Here is a 20,958-nt window from a genome sequence, read left to right on the forward strand (position 1 = left end):
TAGCCTTTTAAACAATAATTTTCAATTGGCAAATGAAACCAAGCAACTAATTGTCATAGTGATGTTGATGATAAAATGTATGTTGGTTATTGAAATTAGAATAGATCTAGTCTATAATAAAATGCTGACACTAAAAATGATTGTTTCTAAATTGAGTTCTTTTCAAATGAAAAGTCCAGGTATACTCGTTGAATACTTAAATTAAATATATTTCAGTCATATATACACATATTTACCTATTTATAGCATATAGCTCATAACCTTTTTAGTTATTTTGCGTTGAAATTACTGGAATAGAATATCCCAAAAATTTGTGTTTGGGAAATGCACATATAGCTTGAAAAGATTTGTTTGAAATAAAAAAAATGCTCATCAAATTAAAACTTTAACAGATAATATACTAATCATGCACTACAAGAAAAATCAACAATTAATGAAATCCAAAACAAAGCTGTTTATCTAAACTGCTACTGATGTGTTATTAATGATTATAAATTTTATACCAAATCATTTTCTTGTTCATTCTTGCCAAACAGATAAGGGCTTGTGAAAGAAGGCAAAGGGGTTGAGAATAGAAATTGCTGTTGTCTTCTTGCAGATATTTTTAGTTCTTCGAAACATCCCAGAGCTTGAACCAAAAGGATGTTTATGAAGGCTCTAAGGACAGAGTATCTAAAGAACCCAGATTGCGCATGTTAATTTTTATCATTTGGCATATTACTTAATTTCAATGACATAAATTTTAGAAATATGCTGCAGTCTTACATTAAAAAGGCCCACTCATACAATGTGAACGTACAATATGTTCACAATTTTACACCCTAAATGATTTTGGCTAAATACATCAAAAATACTAAAATTAAAATAAGCATAACATATTTATGGTATTTCATCCAGAATTTTTGTATTTTCACAGGTTTGAATTTAATAAGTCCTTAAAATTTGTTTGTAAACCCTTAAACATAATTACATAAACTTAAATGTAAAGAAAAAGCAATTATGACCTGGGCTTTTCATTTATATTGTTTGAGTTGTAAAATATGCTTGTATGGATGGAAATTGTAAATATGTTTTGGAGTGTCAGACTATTGGGTGCCATAAAATTCTGGGTGCACGCTTTGCGAAAGTAGTCAAACCTTTTTGGTACAAATAACTAAAAAATGTTGTCTTGTACTTACATTTTCCCCTTCTTTTTTGGTTCAGGAAATCAATTTCTTTTCAAATTCAATTTAAAACCATTTTATGTACAATACAAAGAGGACATTGAAAGTCGTATGGTTTAAAAGTTGTACAGTGAAACATAAAAAAACTGTAATAAATGTTTTTGAAAATTATATTTTTTGTTGCACTCTATTTAACAACTGAAAAATAGCCATGTGCCAGTACTCGTTTTTATCACTCAATCATTATTTAAGAAATTCTTAAGAGTCCAAGGCTTAATTTCTCGAGTCTTTGAAATGTACTTAAGAGTTTGGGGGCATATTCCATGTCAAATTAACACACTTATGTTAAACATTTTGACGGACCATCTCGGATTTTTATGGAATAAAAAATTAAATATGCTAAGTTTTATGTAACTATCTCAAACAGTTTTCAAAATTCCCTTACCAAAAAATAAGTGGTCTAAGAACTCTTTAAGTTGGTTTTAAGTTTGTATTTGAGACAAATACCAACTAAAAACCTACTTAAAAACAACTTAACACCAACTAAAAACTTACTTAAAATGTTACTTAATAAAGACCACTTAAAGCCAACTTAAAACTTACTTAAAATGTTACTTAATAAAGACCACTTAAAGCCAACTTAAAACTTACTTAAAATGTTACTTAATAAGACCACTTAAAGCCAACTAAAAACTTACTTAAAATGTTACTTAATAAAGACCACTTAAAGCCAACTTAAAACTTACTTAAAATGTTACTTAATAAAGCCAACTTAAAACTTACTTAAAATGTTACTTAATAAAGACCACTTAAAGCCAACTTAAAACCAACTTAAAAAATATGTAATTTTCTGACCACTAAAAACCAACTAAATACCAACTTAAAGAAAAAGGCATTTTCCCACCAACTTAAAACCAACTTAACTAGTTTACTGAAATATGCTGACCACTTAAAACCAACTTAATATCAACTTAAATGAGAATACCAACTAAAAACCCACTTATTTTTTGGTAAGGGTTGGCTATTAAAAATCACATGACTTGCATATTATCTAATCCTCATAGCAGCTGTTCTAATTAAGCTACAGAGGTGTGAGTGGTGTCATTATACTCAGCTGTGTAAGCCCTTTACAACGATTTACACTATATGTATATTTAAAAAAAATATTTTTTGAAATAAATTTGGTTTTGAATTTGAGTTTCTAAAAAAATGTGTCCTCACAAAATTTAAAAACAATACAGTAAATAGTTTGTACCCTTACCAAAAATTAAGTGGTCTAGGAACTTGGTTTTAAGTTTGTATTTGGGACAAATACCAACTAAAACCATACATAAAAACAACTTATTACCAACTAAAACCATACTGCCAACTTAATATCCACTTATTACCCCTTTAACTAGTTTATTGAAAAATGCTGAAAACTTTAAACCAACTTAATACCAACTAAAATGTGTATACCAACTAAATACCGACTAAAAGCCAACTTATTTTTTGGTATGGGTACTTACTGTCAAAATTTAAGAGTGGGAAGTTTCAGGGTTCGTAGCTAAATATTATAAAAAGGTGGTTTTTCAGAAATTATAGCGTTTAATAGGTATACATATGTTCATATATTATAAATACATATATAATACATACATATATGCATATATAATACATACATATATGCATATATATATATATATATATATATATATATATTAACTTTATCATTTAAGGTGGACACCCTGTATATATATATATATATATACAGGGTGTCCACCTTGTATATATTCATATAGTATATGAATATATATAAATATAATATATACAGGGTGTGTTCACTAAAAATGATCCAGAGTTAATAATTGAAAGGTTATTTTGTCTAGGAATTTGATATTTTCAGATCAGGGGTTGAGAGACTCAGTTCTAATTAGAAAGGTATTTGTCATCGCCTTTTAAGTCCAAGTGGCTCTAAATTGCCGAATAGGAAGCCAAGAAATTTAACACCAAAAACATGGTCCTAAATAAAAATGTCCCAAGAGATAATAAGCTAGGCTAGGCTAATAACTAAGCCACCACTTTTGGCCCAAGTCATCTAGCGACTTATAATGCCTTAAACAGATCATGCTTAGGTGTTACTAATTTAGAAAGTACTTGTGCTACGTCATCAACAGTTTTAGGACAAATTAACTCTGGAAAGATCTTGTCCTAGGTCTTGGAGGTCATTCAAAAAATGTATCTCAAAAACCGTTAGGTTTGGAAGGTCGGTTCTGATTTTAAAAGTGTTCGCCATCACTTTTTAGATCGAAATTTATTTTAACCGACCTAATCTGAGCTTAATTGAAATAAATTTTAATGTTGATAATTAGTCATTGAACATTTTTATTTATGATCTTGTTTTTGGTGTTAATTTTCTTAGGTTACTATTGACAAATTTATATCGATTCAGAGCCACTTGGGCATAAAATGTGATGGAGCATACCTTTCTAATTGGAACGGAGTCTCTATGCGCAATGGTACTTGATAATAAATAATAATAATAAAATGCTTTTTTATTGGATACACCTTTTAAGAGAAGTCTCTTATTTACAAAAGAGTCAGACTTATTAACTTAAATTAATACATCAACAGAATTTCTCCGCTAAAATTTTAAAATTAGCATTACAATTCTACTATTCAGTTTTCATTGAATTAATATATATCTTAATTTGACTTTTAAACATATTTATAGAGACAATTGATTTAAGTTCATTTGGCACTTTATTTCATATCTGAATGCCCTTCATTTTTACACTTTTTTCATTGAATTTTTTATACTTTTCGACATAAAAGTTATTTTTCTGACCCCTAGTATAGGGTCCTTGATCAATTATTTGGAACCATTGTAAGATAAAGGGAGGCACTCTATTCCATTTTATTATATACATAAGTAATAGAAATTCATATACATAATCATATTGTAGATTGTTGATACAAGCAATTTCTCGTGCCTCAGTTAAGGATTATTATTTTGGTTTCTTTGCTATTAGTTTTATGGCTAGTTTTAGTACATTATTTAATTTAGATATTTTTGTTCATTTAGCTTGGTTATAAAAAATAGTACCATAAGTAAAAAGGGGTTTAATTAAGGCCGTATGTAGTAGCCTCATTGTGTCTATAATTGTATAATTTTGCAAAGGTCTTAATAACCATAGTCTGTTTTTTATTTTCTTTACAAGATAGTCAATATGTTGTTCCCAGGATAAATCTTCATCAAACCATTGGTATTCACATTAAAGTTGATATTAAGTTGGTTTTAAGTGGTCAGCATATTTCAGTAAACTAGTTAAGTTGGTTTTAAGTTGGTGGGAAAATGCCTTCCCTTACTGAAAAATGATAGTCTAAAAATCGCAAAAAAATTGCCATTGAAATATCATCATAAAATTGTCTTCAAGCATTGCTCAAATGTATACTAACTGTTGGGCTACCACATCTCAACCGTTTCCCAATTGATGCCCAACGGTTGAGTCATTTGACGTTGAGAAAAAATTGTTTTTAACTTGTAAAAGAAATGTTCATTTAGTGGTTCAACTATTACCAAACAGTTGCTTAAAATCGCTAGAAAGTTGCTAAAAACTACCCAAAAGTTGCTCAACCATTAGTTGCATAAAATTGCTTTAAAGTTGCTCAACCATTAATTCCTCAAAAGTTGCTCAACCATTAATTCACCAAAAGTTGCTCAACCATTAATTCACCAAAAGTTGCTCAATTATTTGTTGATATGTTGAGAAAGTTCAACCATAAGTTGTTTATATATCGTCAGAAAGTTGCTCAACTATTAGTAGATTATATATCACCAAAATGTAGGTAAATAAGTAAATCACCATAAAATAAATTACAAAAATATTTATTTCGGAATAAAACTAGTATTTATGCACTATAGCTATCATCACTTCCATCACTTCCTTCACTTCCTTCACTTGTGTCCGAAAGTTCAAGCGTATTTGCTGATTTTTCTTTCAGCTGTTTTTTGATTTGGTCAATTTTTTTTTGGTTTCTTACAGCGACAGTAATTTTATTGTTTATTTTTTTAACTAAGTAAGTCTCTTTGATTTTAGATTTTTTGTAATACTTTCCAACAAATGCTAAAAAAAAAATTATTTTACAAAGTGGCATATGGGAAAGGGGGGGATACTGTGGCATGATTTAGTTGAGAAAGTGTTCACTTTTTGCGCTCTAGGTAATGCTACATAATGCAAGGTGACCACTGAAAAACCCAAAAAAAATATATAGGAATATAGGAAATTCAAGTCGATTTAAAGGAGAATATAAGAGTATTTTCTTTGATAATGTAAGAAAATATAGGAAAATTTTAATAAATAATATTCAAATTTGTTTTAATATAAAGGGAACTTATTTCATTAAAAACATCACAGATTCATGCATCAAGGTCTAGGTAAACACTTTCAATTAATTATTTTTGAATTTTTGCAAGATATTAAGAAAAGCAAACTAGGCACGCAGGAAATTTGAAAAAACTGCGCAAAATATAAAATAATATCTAATTAAAGCTAGGACAATATAGGAAAAATTATTAAATTACAGGAAAATAAAGGAAAGCATTGAAATATAGGAAAAATTATAAAATTAAGGAAGAATGGTCACCATGATTAATGCCTAATTTATTACCAGCCGTACCACAGCTAGACTTTCTTTGAATTAAGTCATTTACAGTATCCCTCTTACATCCCTTTTTGTTGGCTTTTAAACTCCTATTCAATGCCCCTACGTAGAAAAATTACATGGAGATATCAGCTTTCTATCAACATTAATTAAAGTGGCTGGCAACTATATTTACAAAGACGATACACTAGCTACTTATTATTTTAAAGATAAGCTAGTTACGTATCACAGCTATGATTTCCAGCTATGTAATTGGGTTGATAATTTTTGATAGTTAACAAGGTTGCCAGTCCCTTTAATTAATCATAAATACTCTTTACTCTTACGTTTAAATTATTCCTCAAAATTTTGCTTAATTACTCTGATTGGAATAGCCTTTATTTTAAATTGCAAAAACAGAGGATGAGGTTTGTGCAAGCTTAGTAATTAAAATAGAAAGCTTTGAATATGGTCTAATTCTCAAGTGTCAGAAGTAAATGAACCAAAGTTATCGGATTTGAGCTTTTGTTCATTTAATTCCGTCAGCGTATCATTAAGATTATACACACCAGTAATGGCATCCCATATAATGGGATCTACCCCCTTCTTTCCGCCTTTGCCCTTGGCGCTCATTTTAGATAGCTCTTCATTGCTATATTTAGAATGCAAAATTGCGCCAATTGCGGACGAAGCATTTTGGGACGCTTTTAATTTGATTCTATTCACTTCTTGGGCTTTCAAGAAGTATCCACACCCTTCTACCAATTCGACCTGTGTAGATAATAAAAAAAAGGTTACTTGAAAAATAAGTTAGTACAGTGAGATTCAAGAAGTATATGGGTCTTACAAGCTTTTCTTGTGTTAAATTGGCGGGCTGGGTTGTTTCTGGTATTGCTCCCTGTTCAAAATATTAATTTAAAATTATAAATGCAATCAATAGTTGTTGAAAAGATAATCGAATGCGAAAATAAGTTCAATTCAATTGAATAAAGCATTAAAAGTGATATAAAATTAACCAAATATTTTCCTCAATATTCACTATTATTCTTAATCTCATTACGATTTTTTTTTTCATTATTAATCAATTAAAGAACTTATTTTCAATTCCTATTTTACATAATTTCTTACTGGAGAAGAAAGTTTTTCCAATATTCTGATTGTCCTTGTAATTTCTTCTTGGGACACTATAAAAAAATCAATTTGTGAAAATTCTTATTACTAGGTATTATGAAGCTAGTTAGAGCTTGTGATTCAAATCACTGATCTTAAATTGTGGCTAATTGTTCCCAATTTGAAAAGAAGCCCCATATAATATAATTGTCATACTTAGTTGTTATGTTACTTATGGTTGAAATGACTACTTGCCTTGTTCTTCCAAAAAAGAGCATTTTTGGCATTTAACTTTCAACATTTGTGTTAGCATTTCTATTTCTTCTTCCTTCTTTTTTAGCCTTTCTTCGAGTTGCATTACGTATTCTTTAAAAAATATATTCAAAATTAATACTTTATTCAAGTGTTATCATAAGTTTATAATAATTTACGTAAGTGTGACACTTCGTATTCTTCACATGAAAAACATTTACTGAGAGCTAGTCACAAGAGAGACTATATAACGGGCTTCGGGGCCGTTTCGCATCCGCTTGCTCTCGTGTCTTGCGTAGCCTTTAACAGCGCCTCGCCATGATGACGTAACTCCGTTAATAGCTCTCAGTAAAATATTTCCAAACGATACATACTTATCGAAGAATATTATAAACTTATGGTGTTATTTAATGCTAGAGTCTACCATTTGTGTTTTTTGCAGCATAGCCTAAATGATTTACACTTATATCTTGGTATCGGTTGCCTTGCGAATCTAAAAATTTATAGTATTTTATTTTGATCATGAAGAATATAATAGCTCTATCTGTAATATAACACGAAAAAATACATGAATGAAGCGTTAATTCTTAAAGCGTGCGCTTTATAATATTTCATTATATAACCTCATGGATTTTTGGCCAGAGCTCTCAATCTTTAACAACGTAGAACAAGAATTTAACGTAATCATGTGACTTTTCGTATTATATTTCAAGATCTATTATTAGTACATGAGAAATGGGAAATTTCGAGAGGATATGTAACATAATTACTCATAAGTATGCCTCAATATAACATCTTTGTATTAAAAATTTCAATGAGACCTTGTTTCACAGCCACCAAAGAAATCACGAACGAACTACGCGCAAAACCGGTTTTAACTTCCTTCCCTCCCCGCCAGACCTGGTTTTGATGACGAAAAAGCCGTCATCGATCGGAAAGTGACGTCAATTACGTCATATCTTGTGAACAAGGTCTCATTGAGAAGACGTTCTTTTTGGCACACTTATGAGTAATTATGTTACATATTTCCCTAGACATAAACAAATACAGGCTGTTCCAAAAGTCTCCCTCTCCCTATTTTTTTTATTGAGATTTGGCAAAGCGACGTGTACTATGTATTTTCTAAACATTTCTCCAATTAGTTTTGCCGCAGCGGCGACCACTACATAAAAGTTTTCAATAGTAAAGTATGTCGAGTGAAGTAGGTTGAATAGCGCATCATATTATGATAATAATGGTGCAATATTCATGACAATCGGTCAAGCGGTTCAAATGTTAGACTGGTTAATTATGCAAGTGGTCGGATTACGCTATTTTTTTATTGCGATTGCCATTGAAAAAAAAAATAAGATGGGTGTTGCTGCGTCGAAACTACTTAGTAACCGAAATTTTAAAATTCACTATCTTAATCAGAAAAATATTTTTCTAAAAAATGGAGTATGTGGTCGACTTTTGGTTAGGATACCCTGTATACATTCTTTATATTAACATTAACCATTCCTCTCCGTTGAATGTTCCGAATTCCTCTCCGTTGAATGTTCTGAATTCCTCTCCGTTGAATGTTCCGAATTCCTCTCCGTTGAATGTTCCGATGTTAAATCGTGGAATACTAAATATAAAAATTATTATTAACAAATCTATTTGAAAATAAGGAACTAAGAGGCAGCAGAAGAATTTTTTTTTTCATAATACGCATGCAAACCACCTCAAAAAAGGTCTTCTGCCGCCACTGAAGTAACTATACATAAATTATGCAATAAATAATGAAACGCTCACCATAAGGTTCACTAACTTCTATGCCAGCGCGTATAGCACGGGATAGGACGTTTTGATCGGTGTGGGATGCCGGTGACTCTTGATGGTGTATTCTAGGCGACGGCATTAACGTCGACGTTCGCGAATATTGAATCCCTTGCGTCTTCATCATCATCGACGTTTGGGAATACGGCATCCCTTGCGTTGACGTTTGGTGATATTCCATATCTTCCATCGGCATGGACATCGACACTTGGGAGTGTTGCATTTCTTGCGCCGGAATTGACGGCGACGTTTGGGTATATTCTATCCCCTGCGTCGGCATTGACGTCGACGTTTGGGGATATTTTATCACCTGCGTCGGCATTGACGGCGACGTTTGGGGATATTCTATCCCTTGCATCGGTATTGACATCGACGTTTGGGGATATTCTATCCCTTGCATCGGTATTGACGTCGACGTTTGGGGATATTCTATCCCTTGCATCGGTATTAACGTCGGCGTTTGGAGATTTTCCATCCTTTGAGTCTGCACCTTTTGTGGCGTCACCCAAGACGTTTCATGTCTTGTAGATGTTATTTGGGGATATATCAACGGCTTTAACTTTAATATATTTTCTTCCGATTTTTTTTTCGATTTTTCTATCGACGATTTAATATTTTTTTTCATAGTTTTATTTTTTTTGAGTTCGTCTTTTCCCTTTATTTTTTTCTTTTCTATAACCCTGTCCGACTCGTTGAGCCCATCGATTATCTTTACTGATTGTTTATCCAATGTTTGTGCTATAGTTTGTTGGTGTTTTTCCAATATTTCCTTATCTACGTTAAAACATTTGGTAAGTAAAATATGATGAAATACTAAATAGTTAAAAACGTACCTGAATGCACCATGATTACTTTGGTTTCGAAACTTTTACTTCTCCATTTTACAAATGCCTTTTTATTCTCTACCATTTCCTCCGGATTTAAAAATTTTTTTGCGTCCACTATGCTCACTTTATTTTCCTGTATCCAATACACTAGCGCGAGTTTTTTTTTCCCTAATCCATTTTTCGCTAGTTTTAATTTCTCTTCGCAGTGAGATGCTAACAAATCTTTAACTAAATCGCTCATTTTAAAAAAACGAATTGCACCTCTACAACACCGTAGTGACTATACTTGAAATGAATGTACTGATCGAGCGGTACTGATTTTACTGCATCGATTTACGCGGGGAGGGAAGAGAATGGGTCTATTAGACAACCCCCCCTTCGTCCCAAAAGTTTCTTTGAAAAATTGTTGAAGGATTGTCGCCACTAAGTCGCTGGGTTCCAAAATTTTACCTCCGCCCGTAGAAGGTTGGGCTTTCCACCATGTAATTGGTCAAGCTAAAATGACAATAGTGAGAAACACGCCTAACAGTTTCCAGATTTTGTAAGATTCATCTCTAATGAAGTTCCGCCGCTGGCCAGAATCCTCTCCTTTCAAAATCCATTTTGGGGAAAACCACTCCACTTTTCTAATCCTTTCAACTGTCAACTCAAAATCGCCCAAGATCCCAAAGAGGCGCCATGCTTGTCTGGAATGAATTGGCTGATAGCCGTGAAAGAACGAACGTAGGGGATAAACCAAATGATAGCATATGAATAGTAAATGCGTTAAGAATAAAATTAAAACTAAAATTACTTTTATAAATACCGGAATTGCGATTTAATATTTAACGTTTTTGATTTAATTTAACATTGATGTTACCCAATTTAATTTCTTCTGCGTTTTAATCGGAATTGTCTCAATTTATTTGTATTTAACCATGTATCGTCTTGAATTTATAGAATTTGATCGATGTTTTTCCAATTTAAATCCAATGTACGTATCGATGCAGTTACTCGACTGTACATATCTTACTGAGATTTATTGCCATTTATTTACCGCAATTAAAGACCTAAAATAAATATTTACGCAGACCAAAGTTTGAAGATGCTTTAGCGGAACAATAACATTGAATTAAATGACCAGACTCGTGGAGATTTAAATTCAATTATATTAATTCTAAAACCATTTTAATAATAGATATTTAAATTATTTTAAGTTAAAACAATTTTATCCGTTGTTAATACAAGATGAATTATAATTAATTAATTTGTTAACGAACCGTCTGTTCACCGAAATACGGTTATAAGTCTATAACGAAAAGCTACTTTAAATGAAATTTTACTTGAAAAATAAATTTTCACTAGCAAATTAAAATTTTTAAATGGTAGGGTAAGCTTCCCTACATTTATTAAGTGCCTATTATTGACCTCATTTGCGGGTAGATGTTTATTTATGACGTCAAAAATGGGTAAGATTTCGGCGAAGTGATTAACAAAAAAATGTTTTAAAGTTAATTTTCATAACTAAATATTTGTTTTAAGTGCAATAACAAATATTTTAGAATTCTGGGAATAAAAATGTACCATAAATCACAAAATCGAAATGTGTCCAAGCTGGCAGTATATCTTTAATGTAATCTAAATTCATCAGTAGAAACATCGAACGGAGGTACATGTATAGGCATTTTTAGATGAATTTGGTCGCATAGATTTCTTAAGCTCTGAAAAATTGTAAGACTATAATATCAAACAATTTTAAGCTACCGAAAAAGACAAGCCAAACAGTAATACATACATCAAAGCTTTTCCCATAACACTGTAAATCTCAATCGACATTAAAGTTTCGGCTAATAATTTATATATCTTTTCAGTTTTAAGATCAAAATTAAAAAGTTAAAAATAAAAGATGGCTTTGACCATTTTACGATAAATTAAGATATAAATAATCTTTCGGCTAATATTAACTTAGAGTTCAAATTTGAAGCAGGGGTAAAAAGATTGGTCAGATTGAAAAGGGGGGGGGGGATGACAGAAGCTGAATCGAAAGAGGAAGCTAGGCGAAAAGAACGACAAATGATAAAGCTCGAAGCGGAAAACAGTGCTTTAAAACGTAAGATTTTAATACTGCTTTTACCTATAGAGATTTTTTATCTCAATGTGAAATTCGTAATTTGCAGAACAACTCGATCGAAACTACATGTAACTCACTATAGAATCCAGCGCTGAGTGTTTCTGCTCGTCCAAGCGACCCAAGTTTTGTAAAAGTCTGAAGATGGCATTTAAAATTAGGTGAAAAAAACGGCCCATTTAAGGGGCACCCCCTTTTGAAAAAGGTCACCTTGAAATGTATTGTTTATGGTGGTGTTAATCATTGGGTTGTACCAGCTAGGGGTTTATTTATATGAACCGAAACGTCTAGTCTTCCAAGTTTTTTTTGCGGACGTTTCGTTGAAATGCTTTTTCTTAACTTCTCTAGAAGTGAAGAAATGTTATGGCTAAGCAGCTATAAAGAATCGTATCCCAATTGGTAAGTATTATTACCTTGAGCCCGTAGTTCAAATATTTGTTGTTGCGTTAATATGAAAATAAAAAATAAAATTATTTTAATGCTTTTGAAATTGCAATTATTTTTTTGATACCTTATAAACTTTAACATATTAAAGCGTTAGTATAGAACATAGTTTTTCAACTCGATTTCAAGATTTCGATTTTTGCGCTTCTACTACAAACAAATATATAACGGTTGATGTCAAAAACGTATGTGTACGTCACCGGTAGCGTTTATACGCCTGGCCCCTTTCGTCATTCTTCTAGACGACCTTCTTACGCACAATAGAACATCTTCGGCCGCTGGCCGACCGCCCGCCGGCTTCCTCACATTGTAGACGAGAACGATGACGGAAAGGGGGTTGTTCGTATAGACTAAACCCACCTTTTAACGAATTTCTAGTTATGCCATTTCAAACCACTGATCACTTTTTTTCAATGTAAACTAAACCATTTTGCTTAGCATCCTAATTGCTAAAAGATAATAACCGGTTTTCCCACAAAAACCGTGTGCCTATACATACCAGATCAATGACTAAATGAAGGAGTGATATAACAATAAAACATTTCGCGTTTGCAGTCATACCAGTCCTACCAGGAACTTATGTGTATACACTTGAAAGTGACATCAGTTTGCCAATCATAATTCTCATAATTTATGTTCTCGATGTAACGCTGAAATATACAATCTCGTCCCCCTTTCGAAACGCTTCTCGCTCCTAAGCTCCTCTTAATTAGTGTGTAGTCAGATATTTGTAAAAGTGTATACACCTTGTTTACATTAAAAACATTTAGCAATTTAAAGAAAAGCGAGATACCGAAGTTTTCGTGGTATTTTGACTCGTTATATGTGACATAATGGCGGATGTTTTGAAAAGTATGCCGTTTTGAGCAAGCTAAAAGTTACCGTCTTCTTCTTAATAATGCCTTCAATATTTTTCCTCCGTCAGTTATGAATATTTAGAAATATAGATATAATAAACTTCGAAAAACGAAATAAGAACATTTCGGCTAACCTCAAATATTTTATGTATTTAACATACATGCGCCACAATAATACACGAAGAGGGAAATTGAGAGGGGGATCCTTTTATTTATTTATTTATTTGTATGTCATGTTCCTAAAAACTCGAGAACGGTTAGCAATAGATCTCTGAAATTTTAACTCAATGTTCAGGGCCTGATTTGCAACTAAACGCGGCTTATTCCAAATACCTGACATGGTTATTAATCTAATTCAATTTTACTTATATTTCAATTTTATTTTACTCGACTTGGACTTTAACCTCTTTGCTGGAGGTTTTGACGGGTAGGGCTTATCATAGTCGCCCGTAGGCTCTACATTGAAGGACAGGTAGAAGGGGTCGAATTTGGGGGCACTTCAAAGGACTCAACACATGTGGAAATTAAAACTCGAGAATTGTTAGCTCTAGAAATTTGAAATTTTAACTCAATGTTCAGGTCCTAATTTCCAACTAAACGCCCCTAATTCCAAATACTTGACATGGTTTTTAATCTAATTGAATTTGACATGGTTATTAATCTAATTCAATTTTATTTTACTCGACTTTGGACTTTCGCCTCTTTGTTTCCCTTTTCTATTTTTCCGGCTGGTCTCGGCTTTCAATTTTTTCTCGACTTCCACCAATTATCTTATTCGCCCAAATGGAGAAATAAAATAAAGTTTGGTTAAGGAGTACAAAATAAGTATCTTTAAATGTAATCGTAGGTACTAGGTTTAAATGTTAGTTAGCTTTTCAGTCCTGAAGACGGTTTTGTTATGGTGCCGTACTTTTATTACGTACAAATCAAGAAGACCCCGGGCGAAGGCGGGTATTAAAGCTAGTAAATTATAAAAAAGATTGGACTAATAAAATATTATTTAGGAGAGGGAGACCTTCGCCGCGAGAGGGGGGGGGGGCAAGAAAATAGAGGGGGGGGGGAGCGAATTATAAAGAGTGGACTTATTATAAATTATAAAAAAGATTGGACTAATAAACTGCTTGTTTTTAAGTTGGTTCAAAAAAATACACGCTCCGCTCAAATCTTTGTCGAGAATGCCGGCTCCGGGTTTTGAGACGTCCTAGTATAACGCATCCAAACCAGTAGTGTTGTAAAATCGACGAAGAAAAAGAACGTGCAAACGGTTTCCGGAATTACAAAATTCTGAGAAAATGGAGAGAAAAATTCCTCGTCCGAACGGTCGCCACTATTCACCTGGGAGGGTGAGCTAACCCCCCTAGGTTACCCTAGCTTCTTAATGCGAACTAGGGTATAACCGTGCCGAAATAACAATAGGAGGGAATATCGAGAAAGAAGTGAGAAACGGGAACGCTTAGAATCAAAGACTATAGAAATTCTAAGCGAAGCTTTATATATAGTCTTTGCTTAGAAAGGCGAAAGGTTGCTGCTGCGGTTGCAGCTGGCCTTCGCATTTCTTGGAATTTGTCCACAGTCTGAGCGACCTTGGATTCAGCCCCTTTTCTTTAGTAGGCCAAAACCAAAGACTATATAAGCTATAACTCTGTAGCGATAGTCTTTGGCCAAAATGTTCAAGAAGTAGTGAGTTTGGTCTGATTTTCTGTAAAATTTTTGGATAAAAGGTTCGATTTCCTTTTTGGCATATGGCTGGGCAAACAAGTTATCGTGTTATTTGTACGCGTTTTGCGGAAAAGATAAGCCGATAATTGGTGAAAGCGGGACTGTCGCCGCACGCCCAGGATTAATAGAGGGGTCATAAGGTATAGCAACCTGAACCCTTCTTTCCAGATATCATCGCTATAGTGGAAGGCTAATGTCATCCCCCTTTTCCCAATAACTAACTGCCTTATAGTGATGGCCGCCATCTTCTCGTGAATACCAACTATACTCCGCGGCCACGAAATTAAAGTTTACTTTAATTTTCTACTAACACCTTTAGATAGATAAAAGATTAAATTGTTGAGTAGGCCATCGAAAAAAACGCACCAGAAGAAATGGCATTTAGTCGAAAACGAAAGCGTTCCGACTCGGAATTGTCTGATTCCAGTGAAGGCCTAAGTCAAAATGATACTGTGTCGGATTGCCGAAGTTCTGCCGTTATGTCTACTTCAAGTGATGACCAATCTGAAGAATTAAGCATTGGTGATAGTGATTCAGCAATTGAAGATTCAAGTGACGAAATAATGAGTGAAGATGGAAGTGATTGTGTAATTCGACAATGCGATTCTCCAAAAGACTTTCGAGACTCCATTTCATTACCCAGTGACACTGAAGACCCCGAAAATCCGGGCAAAGGTATACATTTTTACACTAACGTCGTAAGTGAGTTTATTAGCTCCATATTTAATATTACGCAAGCGGTTGTTCACTCCCTGTAATGTATATGTAGCTATATCATAAGTAACATAATAAACATAAGTATGAGACTAAACTATATCAGTTAATGATAGTCTGTCGCTGAGGAGTAGGAAATAGCTCATTTTATAAATAACTTGTAGTCTTAACCAACTCTTTGGGATAATTTGTTTAGGCAATAAACGAAATTCCCGATTCTTTACAATGTAACTCAGCAAAATTACGACTTTATGATGGAAAGTTAGCTTAGAACCCTAATTCAATTTCTTTTAAAAAAAGTTTGAAAGAACGATAGTACAGAACCGATTCACGATATTAGTTAATTCATTAACCAAATAAATTTCAGAATCCGATCATGATGCCAATGATGCTGTTGATCAAAATAACGACGATGAGAATGGTAATGGTCATGCTGAGAATGATGACGGGCATCATGAAAATGGAAATAATGAACGTGATGACGGTCATGATGAAAATGGCAATGATGAGAATGATGACGGGCATCATGAAAATGGCAATGATGAGAATGATTACGGGCATCATGAAAATGGAAATAATGAACATGTTGACGGTCATGATGAGAATGATTCTGTAGAAAACGACGATATTGAAGGTACACATTTGTAGTTAAATTCCTTTAACGGCGAAATTTTTTGCATAGTGGTTAGGGGGCATATGGGGTCCCACGATTCAGGCAAGTAAATTATTTAAACTTAATACAAATTGTCAACACCTAAATCATAGGTATCTGAAGCCGAGATCAAACTCAAAATGTCGTTCTTGGTTAATTTAACATTTAGTCACGATATATTAACGCAGGCAACATTGAATTTAAAAATTAGTTGATAATTTTAAGTGCTAACAATTACATATAATTAAATATTCGGTTATATGTATGAACATAAGTTTATAATATTTAATCTTCTTATTCCTCACATGCAAAACGTTTACTGAAAGCTAGTCGCGAGAAAGCCTCGTCAATGGGCTTCGGCGCCGTGTCGTGTCCGTTCGATGTCTGGTCACGCGTAGCCTTTAACAGCGCCTCGCTAGGGAGCGATTTCATTACCGCGATGACGTCACTCCGTGATTAGCTCTCAGTAACATATTTCCCAAAGAGACATACTTATTGAATAATATTATAGACTTATGGTATGACATTATTTCCGTTACAGCACCTTTCCCTTCAGTTTTTTAATTGAAACTTACTCTTACATTTCCGAGATAAATTTAAAAATCAAACACTTCTGGGCTTCTGAGGGTTGACGGTGCCCATTTTAATGATTTCACTATTTTTTCTTAAAAAGTACACCAGTTAATAAAATCAATTCCGATTTGATTGCGAGTTAAATTTTTAGTTAGATCTCGGTCCCAGCTACTTACGAGGAGTGTACCCGAGGTGTAAATCACCGATTTTGATGAAACTCGGGGGGTATGTAGACCTTGGGGTAACATGAATTTTCACCAAGGGAAATGTTACGCTGGGCTTCCGTTTTCCTATGGCAACCGAAAATGTTTTTGACAAGTCAAAAAAAAATAAAAATTTAAATTTCAACTAAAATGCTAAATTTTAACAATTTTGGGTGAAATCAAATTTGGGTAAACTTCAACCAAATTTGGGTAAAATTGAGAAAAGTTCATTGAATTTGATGAATAAAGGAATATTTGCAAAATTATACCTAAATAGGGTATTGTCAAATAATTTTTTTTTTTTAAATCAACAAAAATTGGTAAATCGACCTAAAATGTTTAAAATTGGATAAAATCGGGTTTAACCAATTGATATCGTCTAAAATGGGGAAAAATGATAAAATTTGGGTAAAATAATCAAAATTCGTCCAAATGACAAAAATTGAGTAAAATTGTGTTAAAACAACTAATATCGGCTACAATTCATTCAAAATGGGTAAAATGACCTAAAATGTTTAAAATTGGATAAAATCGGGTTTAACCAACTGATTGTGAAATTTTTTCATTTTAAGTTGTCAAAAACATTTTCGGTTGCCATAGCAAAACGGAAGCCCAGCGTAACTTTTCCCTTGGTGAAAATTCATGTTACCCCAAGGTCTACATATCCCCCGAGTTTCATCAAAATCGGTGACTCCTCGTTAGTAAAAAAACTTTGGGTTGAAATCTACTGCTCTTTTCTACAGCTTTTAAAGGGAATATAACCTCCAACCCGATCTGTATGGAAGACCCCCATAAATTTTGGGATTACCTCTCCAGTAAGCAGAGCCGAAACCTATAAAGCCATAGGAGGGAGCGGCCAACAGCGAAACCGTTGGAGGGCGAAAAAAACACCAGAGGTTATATTCCCTTTAATGAAATTTTACGAAAAGCCATTTTTGAGTAAAAACGTTTCTAGAAACTCCCGTTCTTAGAGCCTGCATGTAACCGCATATAAAACAAAATTTAGTTTTAAATAATACCATAAGTTGCATAATACCCTCAAGCTTGTAATAATAAATTTAATATTTCGATAAAAATGACATTCATAGTATTAACATAATTCACAGAATCCGACGCCTCTAGCGAGTCAAATTTAACAGATCAAGAAAATGGTGAAAATGATTATGGCGATCGCAATATTGGCGGTGAGGATCTTGCTCCTGACAGTGATGATGAAAAATTGTATTTAAATGCGCCAATCAGTATCCTGCAAAGCGTTTTAGCAATTATGTGTTTTGCTTTACGCTATTCGCTAACTAAGGAAGCTATAAATTCCCTTTTAGAATTATTAAAATTACATTTACCCCCTGATAATATTTTACCAAAGTCGCTTTACTTATTTAACAAATTTTTTAAAAGTTCAATAAGACGAAAATACCACAAGTATTGTTCAAAATGTTTCTCCTCGATGGGTGAGAACGAGTTGAGGTGTGCAATATGTGGTTCTTTATTTTCAGAAAAAGATTCGAATTATTTTATAACTTTGAACATTAAAGATCAGCTTCAAAGTTTATTTTCGAGAAAAGGGTTTAAAGAATTACTATTGAGCCGATTTAATCGGAAAGACAATATGAATAATTTATCGGATATTTACGACGGAAATATGTATAAACATGAATATGCTGACAAGAACAACCCTAACGCTATATCATTTATGTGGAACACCGATGGTGTACCATTATTCGAAAGTTCATCGTCCAGCATTTGGCCCCTCTACTTAATAATAAACGAACTTCCGTATAATGTGAGAATAAAGAAAGAAAATGTTCTTTTAGCTGGATTATGGTTTGGGTCCTCAAAGCCTGCCATGAACCAATTTTTTAGAGAGACATTATATGAAAGCATGACGGAACTGTCAAATGGAGTTGATTTTACGTTTTTCAATAAAGAGTCACTGGCAATTAGAGCTACTCTTCTTTGCGGCACGTGCGACATGCCAGCAAAGTGTGCAGTATTTAACACGCATCAATTCAACGGCGAAAACGGATGTTGCACGTGCGAGCAACCAGGAGAGATTTTCCGTAGTGAGAATGGTCGCGGACCTAGAGTCTACCCATTTCAAGATAACAATGTTGATGGGCCTTTGAGGACAAACGACGACTTCATTGAAATGGGTCGGACAGCCCTCGATACTGGAACCATTATCTGCGGAGTCAAAGGGCCAACCATTTTAACTCTTTTACTTAAAGACTTAATAAAATCAACTTCATTTGACGTTATGCACGCGTCATATCTTGGCCAAGCGCGTAAAATGTGCACCTTGTGGTTCGACAGCCAATATAGTAATTTCGAATTTTCCCTTTCAAAATCAATAGACACTATCAATTGTAGAATTTCTGAATTAACCGTCCCTCATTTCGTACAACGAATACCTCGAACCATAAAAGATTTGAGTTACTGGAAAGCTTCCGAATTCAAATATTGGCTGTTATACTATTCGGTTCCCATTTTATCAGGGCTATTAAGTGGCCAATTAATTCGCCATCATGTTTTGCTAGTAACAGGAATTTACCTGTTAAATAAGAAATCTATTTCAAATGAAGAAGTGGATCAAGCTGAAAATATGCTTTGGAAGTACGTGTCGCAATTTGAAAACTTTTACGGCAGGAGACACATGACTGCCAACCTTCATGCGCACGTTCATGCCGCATATTCCGTTAGGCAGCTTGGTCCACTATGGGCTAATTCTTGCTTCCCATTTGAAAATTTAAATGGGCTGCTCCTTAAAATGGTTCATGGTACGCAATATGCCCAACTGCAAATAATCAATACCACCTCAATCGTATTGAACATTTCAAAACTTATCTATAAGTTAGACAATAGATCTGATGTATTTGGTTATTGCTCAAAGTTGACTATGGCTGGGAAGCGACTAAAAGTTTCTGAAACGACCACCAATGGTGAACTCATAATAGGAAAACAAAAAAAAAATAAGGTTGTTCCGTTGACTTTTAAATTGGCATTGTTAGAATTACACGGTGAGCTAGGCAAAGAAATATGGTTCTTTCACCGATTAAAAAGTAAATTTTTGTACGTTTCAAAATCGTACCCGCGGCAGGGTAAACACAAATCATATTGTGTAACGTTTATGCATAATGGAGTTATTACTTTTGGGGATATACATTCCTTTTTAAGGCACAAACCTTGCTTCTGTGCATTAGAAACTTGTACGTGCGACGTAAAATTTGCAGCAATTATTAAAAAATTAAATGTTTCTAATTTTAAAATTGGTGATGTAACTTTGCCCCACATATATGTATTTAATGATGAAAGAGAATTTCTTGCTGTTCCTTTTTGTAATATAATTTCACCTTGTTTTTCTTTTATCGTGAATGAAGTTCGCTATATTTGTATATCAGCAAATGAAATTGATAATGAGTAGTGAGTATCGTTTATGTATCAGAAAGGAATGAAATTAAACCAAATTAATAATTATATTATGAACTTTGAGAAATAACGAAATACATTGGATCTATCATCGATTGAGGTGTTATATTTAAAGAGTACTGTATAAACCACTTTTCCAGTTTAAATTGAACGTTTTTGTTTTAACAATTACACAATTTCATTATATATTTATTAATAGGCTGAACCTTCCCCTAGTGCTGAAAATACTGAAAATAATTTTGATAATTCTAATACTAAGTTGGCTTCTTTGCAACTCTACCCATTATTTACGTCATACTTTCACGAGAAGTTAAGCCGGCTAAAGCGTCCTACTCGCGCGCGAGCTGAGAAAAAAGATTTCAAAACCCGTTTTTGACGTCAGAGAAAGCCTACCCATCCATTTAAAAACTGAAATATAATAGTTAATGCGTAATTTTTATTTAAAATCATTATTTCCACAATTATTATCAACTTATATTCATATATTT

General features: G+C 33.3%; 2 protein-coding genes across 2 annotated transcripts; one reads left to right on the top strand and one right to left on the bottom strand.

Moving 5' to 3' along the window:
* Positions 1-5,053: 5,053 nt before the first annotated feature.
* Positions 5,054-9,423, bottom strand: LOC149947696 (uncharacterized). The gene is made up of 8 exons (XM_090170932.1): positions 8,925-9,423; positions 8,644-8,757; positions 7,573-7,641; positions 7,152-7,262; positions 6,915-6,970; positions 6,634-6,684; positions 6,356-6,557; positions 5,054-5,269 (listed from the first exon to the last, which is right to left on the bottom strand). The coding sequence occupies exons 1-8, from the start codon at positions 9,421-9,423 to the stop codon at positions 5,055-5,057; spliced, it is 1,317 nt and encodes a 438-aa protein (XP_090027058.1). The 3' UTR covers position 5,054.
* A 5,363-nt stretch (positions 9,424-14,786) lies between these two features.
* LOC149947697 (uncharacterized) lies at positions 14,787-20,465 on the top strand. Its single transcript, XM_090170933.1, has 3 exons — positions 14,787-15,577; positions 15,984-16,250; positions 18,151-20,465. The coding sequence occupies exons 1-3, from the start codon at positions 15,277-15,279 to the stop codon at positions 20,463-20,465; spliced, it is 2,883 nt and encodes a 960-aa protein (XP_090027059.1). The 5' UTR covers positions 14,787-15,276.
* The last annotated feature ends 493 nt before the right edge of the window (positions 20,466-20,958 follow it).

Source organism: Leiobunum rupestre, chromosome 4 (genome assembly GCF_980474605.1).
Source record: "Leiobunum rupestre chromosome 4, qqLeiRupe1.1.hap1, whole genome shotgun sequence".
Lineage (NCBI taxonomy): Eukaryota > Metazoa > Arthropoda > Arachnida > Opiliones > Sclerosomatidae > Leiobunum > Leiobunum rupestre.